The sequence below is a fragment of the Salminus brasiliensis genome, chromosome 4 (genome assembly GCF_030463535.1).
Source record: "Salminus brasiliensis chromosome 4, fSalBra1.hap2, whole genome shotgun sequence".
In the NCBI taxonomy this organism is placed as follows: domain Eukaryota; kingdom Metazoa; phylum Chordata; class Actinopteri; order Characiformes; family Bryconidae; genus Salminus; species Salminus brasiliensis.
In genome coordinates, this window is record NC_132881.1 from 27,491,805 (window position 1) to 27,504,039 (window position 12,235).

At 41.2% G+C, this 12,235-nt stretch overlaps 1 protein-coding gene across 6 annotated transcripts in view; it reads left to right on the plus strand.

The window, feature by feature from the left end:
• slc4a11 (solute carrier family 4 member 11) overlaps positions 1-12,235 on the plus strand; it is a 77,081-nt gene that overhangs the window by 37,537 nt on the left and 27,309 nt on the right. For 3 of the 6 annotated variants that reach the window (XM_072677823.1, XM_072677820.1, XM_072677822.1), the window contains exons 3-6: positions 1,879-2,001; positions 6,816-6,859; positions 8,625-8,853; positions 12,047-12,079. In XM_072677823.1, the coding sequence (XP_072533924.1) occupies positions 1,879-2,001; positions 6,816-6,859; positions 8,625-8,853; positions 12,047-12,079 (429 nt within the window). The remainder of the gene's footprint in view (positions 1-1,878; positions 2,002-6,815; positions 6,860-8,624; positions 8,854-12,046; positions 12,080-12,235) is intronic. The other 3 variants (XM_072677821.1, XM_072677825.1, XM_072677824.1) reach the window with 2 other exon arrangements.

Genomic DNA, 12,235 nt, shown 5'->3' on the forward strand with positions numbered 1-12,235 from the left:
ACCGGTTATGAGTGAATGCATGAATAATGCATTACGTAATTCAGTATTTTTTAAACAGTCAACAAATAAGATGTTTCTCCATGTCTGAAAATAAACCTAGACACTCACCCAACTCATAAACACACAGTTCAGTGAAAGAGGCGGCAGAGCCTTTTATTAAGACTGGGTTTTCTGTGCCATTGAGTTTTATAAATGCACTCCAGAGTTGTTTGAAATGGATCATTTTAAAACTGTGTACTGTATTGTGTGATCTTCAGTTTATGTATGTATGTATGATGTATGTATGATCTTCAATTTTCATATGGTTGAAATGACCAAGATGATCAGTCAGTGATGACTGTAGTGTTTTTCTCATGAATCAGTGCATAATTATGTATATAAAACCCCCAAAGGTTAATAAAGGATACATTAGAACTAAAAATGCTGACTCCAATAAATGATGAGGAATAATAAATGGCCTCTTTGAGGACAGGCATATGCCGAAATGCGATGCCGTCGTGAGACCATTAAAACCATTTAGTAATTATTGCTAGTGCTGTCAGGTTTGATTCTAAATTTGACTCTTGTAAATAGAATGTGTCTCTTGTGGAGGACCAAATTACCATTTGTTTTCACATTTGTAATGTTATTATATTATATTATTGATATGTGCTTAATTTGTTACTTGATGGATAGTCCACAAGTACCTCAATCTCTTTTATTCGCCAGTAGATACATGTTTTTTGTTTTGGCAAGAACAGAACAACTGTTTATTACTACACTAATCTGCATCTGATATCTCCATCTGTCTTAATTAGTGCATAGAAAGATCCAGTATAGTAAACCTACAGCAGAGATGTTCACAATGTGCCAGACTGGACCATATCAAGGAAACAAAAGCCCAAAATATTAGGCTTTCAAAATCTGAAAAAAAAAACATGAATGTATATAGCAGGTCACATTTGTTCATTTATTTATTAAACAACCGAATGCTCTCTGGTGAAAAGTTGCTGCTCTGAGACCACAGTAAATTCCAGCTGTTTTAGTTTCTCCGCCATCTTCTCCCTAAATATTTATTGCAATACTCATGCCTTGTCTTTTGATATTAATTGAATTACTGGGACAGTCTCTAGTTAAATGAGGAACACACATTTGCTATGATTAAACTGTTCCATTGATTTCCATTTCTCTTGAAATCAACGGTTCTCACTGTCTGCTCTGGCTGTCATGACTTAGCAGCATTCAGCACATTCATAAGCAGGTCTCTCTGTTGCCCTTTAGGTAAGTTGTTGTTAACACAGTGTGTTGACTGGCTGGTAGACCAACTCTAATGCATTCTAAGGGAGAAGCCGAAGGCCAATTAAAATCTGTCCACGGGCCGCATTTGGCCCGAGGGCTGGAATCCCTGACCTACAGCTTTATTGTAAGCTATATTTAAGCCCCCTTTTGCAACATAATGTCTTTCTTCCCTTTTTAATGATGTATTGTGCTGTGAATAAGGGTCTACTCTGGGCCCAAGGGCTGCACTGCACCTTTGCTTGCAGAAACATGATAATTAGGAAGTACTGACATTAATCCAGGTCATAGAAGTAACTGTTCCTCGTCTTAGTGGAATAGTCATTGGTCTGTTGGAAAATATGAAGCACTGAATCTGATGAATTTCACAATATTGACATACGGCTTATATGTTGATGGCCAATTAGTACAAACATCTGTAGCTACTCAGTAAGTGTGAGTATAAGGGTGAGTATGTTTGCTCTGAACTCTGAGGTGTGTGTATGTGTGTTTTCGAGTGTATGCGGGGTGTGTGTTAATATATTCCTAGTGAATTAGAGTGTGTGCAGTGTTTGCGGTGTATTTGAGCGTATGGGCTGTTTATGTGTATGTGTGTGTTCTCAGAGCAGAGGGAGCGAGACGAGCAGGAGGAGGGGAGTGAAGACCGAGAGGAGGGTCAGGACTCTCCTATCCCATCAGGAGATGACATTCATCTCTACGGCAACCAGACACACCAAGGAGGGACAGGTCAGTGAGTGTCTGTTTGTGTGTGTGTGTGTGTGTGTGTGTGTGTGTGTGTGTGTGTGTGTGCATGTGTCTAGCGGAGCTGGACCCAGAGCTGTTGATTAGCTCCAGAGATGCTCAGGTTAGCAGGTCAGTTGTTGCCAAGGCAACATTCTCAGGTGCATTGTGATTAGGTGGTGACACCCCAAAACCCACACATGGTGACGGGTCAACTGCTGTCACTCAAAACCACCTGAACAATGATATAAAAAACAACAACTGTGTGATAGGGAACTGCGCTGAAAAATCAGAAATGGAAAAAAAGAGGAGAGACCTTTTATGGTCATCAAAATATTTTAGTCTTCAGCGGCAGGGGTGAATTCAAAAGGGCAAACATTCATGCCTCATAAAGAACTGCTCTTTGTTGCAGATAGTGAGAGCTGGAGTAGTGGAAGCTCAGAGGCCGTTATCTTGGATCTCCTCTTGTTTTCTAAGTTAATTAAGTAGCAAGCTAAGCTGCTGTTGGGTAACTTGTCACTGAAGCGGCCGCGGCCGAGTTGGCACATGTGTGAACAAATACGGCTAAGAGAAGAAATGTGTCATGACAGCTGAGTTAAGCTTACACGGATAAACAGTTGTGTTAGACTTAGGCATAAAACACACAAACGTATGTACTCAAGCTGCAAGCTTTATAGTCCTCGTTGATTTATGAATTACATTCCTAAGGTAAAAGGATATAAATTGCTTTCACAGCTTGAAAAGATTATACCTATTGCATGCTTGTTATATACTTGTTATACAAGGACCTCATGTACAATTGAACAGTAGTGAGAGGTGGAGGAAATATAATCAAACACATACAACTGAAGAGATGTTTTCAGGAAATCATTTGGAAATAATTTTCTTCAGAGGAAAAGGTTAGGATGCCCTATGCCCTAGTAGCTACTGTTGCCCCCAAATATATTATCCCAGGATATCCCATTCTCTAGTAGCTGGTGTTTAATAGTGTTTAACCATGTGGTTGGTGTGGCGCAACAGATAACACCACTACCTGCCACTGAGCTACCACACCATGTGGGAGACTGGGGTTCGATTCCCAGTCTGGGTGACTATGCTGTGCTACACCAATAAGAGTCCTTGGGTAAGACTCCTAACACTACATTGGCCCACCTCTGTAATATGAATAAACTTGTAAGTCGCTCTGGATAAGAGCATCAGCTAAATGCCATAAATGTAAATATAATATAATAGGGTGTCCTATTTTTTCACATCATTGGATAAGGCTAAAATCTTGTATTTCCAAAGAACTAACTTTCAATAGAGGTCAGTGGAAACGTATTTTGTTCCAGGTCATTTTGGGGCATTTCAGTTAGTTCATTCATCATGATTCGTGATCAATGCTTCATGTATAATTCATAATATTATATTAGGCAAAAGGGTTTTTTGTGACAGCAATGACACACATATGATCTTTATATCAATATAATTGAAAGTTAGCTCATCACCCACTCAACAGTTAACTAACAGTTTATTAAACTAATGATGATTTCTTTCATAAGTAAAACGTATTTATATATAAATAAGTATATATAAGTATTTTTGTGGGTTGTAGCAAAGCCAGCAAGTCCATTTTCCTGGACTATTTGGTGATGTACAGTGCGTTTACAGTTTTTTCTTTGTCAACACACTGCGAACGTAAAGTGAAGCAGTTTGATTAGATGTGAGTGGACAGGGCGTGTTCCAGTCCAACTGCAGTAACCAGCTCTGTTCAAACAAATATGCTCAGTCCAATTTTAATGTTCACTTTTCTGCTCCAGCGAGTCCTGCGCAGCATTAGATATGCTCATATCAGCGTGCGAGGGGTTTGTTCACACGTTGTCTCATCCGAGCCGACGCTTCGTCAGCCCCAGCACATACCCGTCAGCACTCGTCGGGATTAAAAGCACACTCCAGTCTTCTGACACACTGCAGCCCAACCCGGTGAAGTGTGCGCGCGTGTGTAAGTTTGAGACCTTAATGGGGGGCAACTTTTAGAGACAACGTTTTGTGATGGCAAGATGACGGTTATCTACCGTCAAAGGTGTGATCACCTGCGGTGGACTGGAAGTCTGCTGTTCTTGTGCCCGGCTTAACTGCTGACCACTGACGGCTGTTGTTAATCTGGAGCTATCTTGTATAGACGCAGCCAGGCGCAGTGAACACCTGCTAGTTTTAACCAGATGCTAAATTTGTATCTGTGTTCTGTTTTAGTTCAGGGGGGCATTTTTAAAATTTAACCTGTCTTTAGCATCTTAAAAAAATGTGTCGATAAACAATAAAGCACTTTAACTATGAATTAGGTGATTAAATTAGAATAAATTAGATAAGACATGAATAGACACACTGTGAAAAATAAAAGTGTTTTAGAGGTGGATTAGAAGTGGTTTTAAGCTTTGATCTGATTACTTTTGTTCATCTATCATAAAATGTTCTTAATATTTTTGAGCGAATAAAAATATATATTTGAATGCTGTTAGCTTAAAGTAGTTTGGACTATGTATGCTTAACCCTGGATTTAGTGGTTAGATTAGGTAGCATTGTACGATTAATTGTAAATTGTTTCATTGTGATTGAATTAGATTAATAATTTAGAATAAATTAGATAGATTAACTCGTAATTAGACGAAAGATTAGTAAAACATTAATTGGACTGTTAGATTCAATTAAAAGACAGAAGACAATCATATTATCACACCATTTAAGACACAGATGAAATTTGGCCTCTGCCTTTAATCCATCCATGCAGTGAACACACACACTAGTAAGCACACACACAGTGATATAGTGAGCACACATGCCTGGAGTTGCGGGCTGCTGTCGCAGCAGCAGAGAGGGTTAAGGGCCTTGCTCAATGGCAGTTTACTGAACCCGGCTATCAACCCAACTCAGTTATCAATAGCCCAGTGTGCTAACCACTGAGCCACCACTGCCCACAATTAGCTTGTGCTTGGTTAATGCAGAATGAGACAATTAGATTAGATTAAATCACCTTGAATTAGATTAATTCTAAATAGACTGGAGTGTGTTGGATTAAATATTATTTGAAAAAGAGATTAGATTCGATTGTATTTAGTTAACCGTGCATTAGACCCTATTTATACCTATTCACTTCTTGAGTGTCAGGATTATGTCTGGATAAGGCCAAGCCACATACAAGTTATAGTGTAAATGCACCCATGATTCTGTTCATACAAAAAAACAATCACTCAAACCACCTTAGGCAGTGGTCTGAGATGCATTTGAGTCACATGTTGTACCAGTGTTAACACATCCGTTTCTCCAAGACGCATTTAACAACCAAAACCCCTCCCAGTACATCCAGAAACACACGTATTTTACATATTCCATCCCACAGAGCAATCGGATTTCATTCTGATTAACCAGCTAACTACCAAATGTAAACACGTGACTGGATTAGACTGGATTGTTTTAGTTAACCATGATTTTGGTGGTTATATTACATTAGATTTTGTGGTTAACTATAAATTGGCCGATCAGATTAGATTGTTTTGTTTAAGCATGCTGTAGATGGTCAGTTTACATTAGATTGTACGTGGTTGAGAAGATTAGATTAGATTGTTTTGGTTAACCATGATTTAGATGGTTACATTATATTAGATTATGCAATGTTTGATTAACTATGAACTAAAAATGACATTAGATCAGTTTTGTTAACCATGATTTAGATTTTTTAAACTATGAATTAAAGATTAGATTGGATTATTTGACCATTATTTAGACATTTAGGTTACATTAGATTGTATTTGGTACAAGTATGAGTTAGACAATTTGATTTGATTGGATTGGACTGCATTTGCTTAGTGGTGCATGAGATGATTTTCTTTTGAGGCAGTAAATACGAACGGCAAGCTGGAAATAACTGAAAATATACACAGAGCTCGCACCTCTAAAATACAGAGGAATACAGGGAGATACCAAAATGAGCAGTTTCAAACGACAGCGATAAGCCATTAAAAACGGCTCAGGGGTTATGTAACCCTATTAATTTAACACATAGTCTTACTCCTCATTAAAACCCAAAGTTCTGCTTTTAAACCAGGGCTTTTATTCTCAAAGTTCCCCTTTTAATCCTAAACCCATTCCAGCAGTTCTATAATCTGAGAGCAGAGGCAGAGGAGGAGTCAGCGGCGGGCCGTGGTAATCCATTCTGAATATCTCTCTGCAGGCAGGACTTCCTGCTCCGGGAGCATGCAGGAGAGGGGGATCTCTCTGTGATAAAGGCTCTCTGCTTTATATAATCTCTATATGGACGAGCACTAAGTGTGCAGCCTTTCTGTGAGACTTTTAAGCTGAACTCTGGATAAACCAGAGGACAATACAGAACAGGGTGCAAACAGGGGCAAGCAGGGACACGTGAACACACACATGCTTGTGGGCACCCCCATAGACACAGACGCATACACACGGGCACGTGCATGTGCTAATGCTGTGACAGTGTATGTGTTTGAACGAGCCTGTGCTGTGCTGAGTGATAAACTGGAGTGGAAAAGAGCAGTAGTTCTTTACTCAGTGACTGTACTTGTGTTTTGGAGATTAGGTATTTGAGGGAGTGTTCTGTGTTCAGGGGGAACAAGTTGATCCTCTGGGCTGTCTGTACGTTTTGTACTGTGTGTACTTGTTATGTTTTTGTTTTTTTCAGACCTTACAAAACTCCTCAGTAGGAAACAAGAGTGTGTGTCCTCCTCCATCACATTGTTTTAGGAGCTGTCTCAGTTTCCAAAGTTGCTACTCTCACTCCTTCACACGTCCACTCTCTTCTTTCCTCTCTCCTCTCCCAGATTCAGATGTCCATGGCTGTGTCTTGCTCAACACGTCACGAAGAGTAAGAGACTTTTGTTACCTCCACACACTGACAGCATTATACAGGTGTTGCTAGTTAATGCATGGTTATATGCAATATTAATATCAGTGTCATAACAAAACCTCATGTCTCCAAAATGGGCCCGAAACGGTCACGTATAGGTGACTGTTTTTTCTGTCTTCATATTTTGAGTAGTAAAATAGATCAGCACGAAGGGCTCGTGTTCTCTTTGCTTTCTGGCACTATATAAAAGATAAATGAGGCTGCCTTTATTGTTTTATAAATTTTTGAACTCTTCAAAACTTTAACTTCAAAAGTAACACTCATCAAACATGGGCCTCTCTAAGCGACTGTCTGAAGATCTGAAAATAAAAGTAATCGATGACTACAAGGCAGGCGAAGGCTACAAAAACATCTAGTGTTATCAGCTTGCAGTTTATGTGGTGCTGAATGTTATTAAGAAATGGAAATTCAGGGGAACTGTGGAGGTCAAGACGAGATCTGAAAGATCAAGAAAACTCATGGCGAGAACTGCTCTTTTGTTGGTAAGACGGTCAAATTAAAACTCCCATGTGACTCCCGTGTGTCAGGAACTTGTAGTGAGGTTTAGCGGTATCAGGAGTGGTGGTGCGCCATCCCACTGTGCATCATTGATTGCACAAACACAAACATCTTCATGGAAGAGTCATAAAAAAGATTCATTACATTACATTACAAACATTTTGACATATTTTGGGGCAACTTAGGGTTGCGTTGTCACCAATGGCCTAGGCAATATTGCACGGGTGGAGAGAAGAATTGATTCTAGGAAATCCAGATCAAACTTGTGAGACTATGCAGGTGTCTCAAAGTCTTTAAGTCAGCTTTATTGTCAAAACTGCAATATGGACATACACAGGATTGAAATTTCGTTGATCCCTTGGTGCAATAATAAACATCAAACATTAAATAACACTAAGCAAGAAAAGGTGTTACACTAGCTAAAGTGGTATATTCAGCAATGTACTTATAGCATCATTATAACATCACAACTATGTAATAAACATGTATTAGTTTAAAGGACTGAGCTGAGATGACGTTGACTTCTAGTATTAATTCAAAACATACCTCAGAACCACCATGGACTACCTGAAGACACACTGAAGCTTATGGAATGACCCTCACAATCCCCTGAGGGAAAAAAATTGTGAGTGCAAGATGATCTAGGGATATCTTGGAACTAGTGTTTTTTTGTTTAAATTCTCCCCTTTTTCTTCCAGTTTGGAGCTGCCAATTGACCCCACTCTATTCATAGCTCCCCCTAGCACTAGCAATGCTCCTGAACTGCTTGAACGCTAGGAGGAAAGCACTGGACCCCCATCTCGAGCCCACCAGTTAACAGACGCCTGTGCCGGCCAACATCACTGCGAGAGTGATGAGGGAAGAGAGCGCCATCTACCTAATTGTGCTCTCTTGGACTCTGCCTGCTGATGGCAAAGCGACATGGGTTTGGGATTTAAACTTGCGAACCCCCGACCATATTGGTAGCGCATTAGACCACTGAGCCACTCTGAGCTCCTGAAAATAGTGTTTTATTTTTTATTAGCCACAGAGCCTGTGTTAACTACTTCTCAATTAAAAACCACACAATGTTGGCTAAGGGTGCCCAAACTTTTGCATAAGATTGTAGAAACATACAGACCAAGGTTTCAGAGGCTATTTCCTTTCTTTGTTATCAAAGGTCTTCCATTAACCTTAGCCTTTGAATGTGTGTATGCTTATCTGCTATGTGTCTGTGTGTTATCAGTATGTAAAGCTGATGAACTTTGAGGAGGAGGTAAGAGCCCACAGGGACCTGGATGGCTTTCTGGAGAGGGCGAGCATTCTTCTGCATGAAGACGAGGCGTCGCTGGACGACGTGCTGAAGACCATGCTCCGGCACATCTCCCAGGACCCGCACACAGCCGAGCCCGGCTGCAACTTTGAGGAGATCATGAGCTCCCTCTTCACTGATGCCGGCTCGCAGGAGGTCAACGGTGAGTGTGCAGGGATGCGTGTGTAGTTGAGTGTGTGAGTCTGAGAGAGGGAGAGAAGGTGCAGGAAGAGAGATGTGTGTTTGAATTTCGGAATAAAGCAAATAAAAGGTTAGTCCACCAGGGCATTAGCAAAGAGTGCAGGTCTGACTGACACGCTGAGGACGCTAAGCGCTGCCTCTGACAGCTATCATTCAGACCACTCCTTTTAGTGACCAAGAGCAGCTTCCTCATTTCGTAGCACTCAAATAATCTTGACTTAACATTTGAAAGAGGAGCAGCACAAAAGCAGACAGAAATAGAGATGTTAGGACAAACAGGAGGAGTCACCTGGGGTGCAAGAAAAGAAAAGCTGTATTTTGAAAGTGGTGACAAAATTAAGAGGAAAGCTTTTGGCAGCATTTTGACAGCTACGAAGTCCACCGTCTCCCCCCGTCGGCTACCCACCAACCCTAATCTGGAATGTGTCGGGCAGGGGTTAGGGGTCAGGCATGGTTCTGCGCGACCTGAGACAGTGCAGTCAGGTGATAATGGCTCACCAGTGATCACGCATTTACACATCACCACTCACTGTAACTGTCATACCGTCCCAGAGGACACCAGCCTACATGCCAGGACATGAGCCTCAGTTAGTGTTGCACCATCCTGCACTCACTCTGCAAGTTTCAACTGGGATCGGGTGTGTTCTGAGGAACAGGATGCACCAAAACAACATCTAATCCCTGAGAAAACAAGTTCCAGACAGAACCAATTTTAAATGACACTGTTATGGATTGAATTGCTTCCAAGAACATTTTTAATAGATCCTTTGCCAGGTTTTCAGGTTCTTCGCACCCAAACATCTCATGCATACTTTATGGAACCAAAAGTGGTTTTTCTAAGGCATGGCTCAAAGAACCATTTGAAGCGTCTTTATTTTAATAGTGTAGCCAGTCTCAGATGGGTTGCAATTTTTCTTATGAGGCAGAGCCCTTTACCAAAAGCTTGCTCATTATTACAGTGACAAAGACAACCTGTGCTGGACACAGATAGAATTGGACTTCTGCCTTCAACCACATACACCTTAGTAAACATAACAGTGGCAGCTGGGTGAACCCAGGTATCAAACCCATTTCCCTGTCATTGATAACCCAGTGCGCTAACCACTAAGCCACCACAGCCCCCTACAAGGCAAAGACCAAAAACCAAGCCACTACGCCACACTTAAAAACTGCCGCTCACTGCATTGGATAGGAACCGGATTCTACCACTGAACCACAAATTAATTTTTTTTTTTTCACAGATCAATACTACACCAATACAGCTAATTACCAAATCTATCACAAATATTTCACAGCACTGTTGGTTTGCACATGTTCACAGAATAAACCTCACACAAGCTTTTCTATGTACCTACAGTAATTGCCTTCTGATGTGCAACACAGTATTTGCAGCTGGTGGAACTTCTCGTCTTTCCCTCAAGGTTCCAGGCTTGTTCTGAAAATTGTAGATATGCAGTCGTGTCATTTGTTCTCCACACACAATTATGTGCTATACTCAAATGATCTTGCCATGCTTTGATTTCTGAAGTTCCACACTCTTTACCAGGAAGAACTGTCTAAGCTCAGGAAGGCTCAGTGCAGGCAAAAGCGGATAGTCTGTCGTTATTACATTAGTCATTAATGAAGGAATGTCACCACACAGTTGGTTTGAAGTAGCAATTATCATGGTTGTTTTTTTTTTTTTTTTACTGTGGATTAAATGTAGGCTATTTTCAGATTTGGGGACGAGGAAATTAGAGTGCTTCTTCGCACATGAGAAACTTGAGACATGAGTTGATCAGCAGAGCTTACCCAATTAATGCGCTGTGATGTGCTTTAATACTGTTCTTCGTACTTCTTGATGATAGAGACAGTAAAGAGAGCGAGAGAGCCCTTTTTTTTCCGGAGAAACTGAGGTTTTCCCTCAGCATTCTACATGACCTCCTTCTCTCAGATGTTTGTACCACCAGAAGTCAGACGGTTTTGACAGCTCTGTGTGTGCGCGAGTGTTTGAGTGTGAGTGTGTGTGTGTGTGTGTGTGTGTGTTAGCGTGTCTCCTGGTATTTTTCCAGACTCTGCCCATTATTTCCTACTTTGATGGATCTCATTGGGATTGTTCTTCATTAATTTGCCTAATCCCTTCTAAATGTTCCTTAAACCAGAGTGAAATTCATTAAGCATTCATGAGTTTGCATTATGTAAATGTAGCTGCCGCAGCCTCTCAGGCTGCATGTAAGATGTCATTTTCAACCCATCTTTTTGACGGAGTGTTGTAGCAGGTTCCAGGATTTCATCGGGCATTTTCACTTACGACTCTTTTATCTTTAGAATTATCAGGGAATTGTCACCGTTTCATTTCCTGTCCGAGTTTCAGCCATATGAAGATGTTCCGAAAAAGAAAAACCCAGATGATGATTGGTTGATTGACTTGTTACAGAATCACAGGGATGATCCATTTCCCCTCTCCCCTGTTGCTAGGATACCCAGCTTACATGTGAGAGAGAATCTTATTAATGACATGGCTCTGAGAGCATGCAAATTAGCTGAAGTGTGATTGGGCTGTGGAATGTGAACATCATGAATATGATAATGTTTGATGATCTTCTGTGGTGAAGCCATGAATGGAGGCTAATTGTGAGAGTCTTCATTGCATGTGATGTGTTTGCTCGTGAGAAATGTTTCCACTGCGCTCACGTCCACGCACACTCACACACTCGAGCATGCGCACACACACACACACGCACACACACACACACAAGCCTTATCAGCGAGCAGCAGATCAAATTATAGTCAGACGAGAACGAAGAAGCAGAAATCGTGAGTTCCATCAGATCGTATTCAAGCTAAGACACAAGCACAATGAAGGATTGTGGAGAAAAATCATATTCATATTTCATATGGGTTAGAAGACAGTTATCAGAGACCCTCAGCATCTGCCTGACAGCCCAGTCCCAATTAAAGAGAGAGGGAGTGTGTGTACGCGTGTGAACCTGTGTGGGTGGCTCATCTGAATTTTCTGTGTGTGAGAGGGATGTTTCCCTGCTTACTAAATGCTCATGTCTGGGACTCACCTGGTGTGTTTCTGTGCCTTGTGTTTAACCTTTAACCCTTTCCTCTCCTCTCCCCTGTGGCCTCTGAACTCTGAGTGTGTCTGTGTCTCTGATTCTCTCACGCAGACAGGTCGCCAAGTTTCCTTTTCTGTGATAATGGTAAGGGCATGCGGTCGGACGTGACCTGGCTCCGTCGTCGCTGCGAGACATTCCTCCCTCCATCTGTTTTCCCCCTCTGTGTTGATGTTTCTATTGGGTTTGTTTGAGTGTGGTCAATAGAAACATGCTGTCGATTGTGGTCAGATTTGGTTGCTG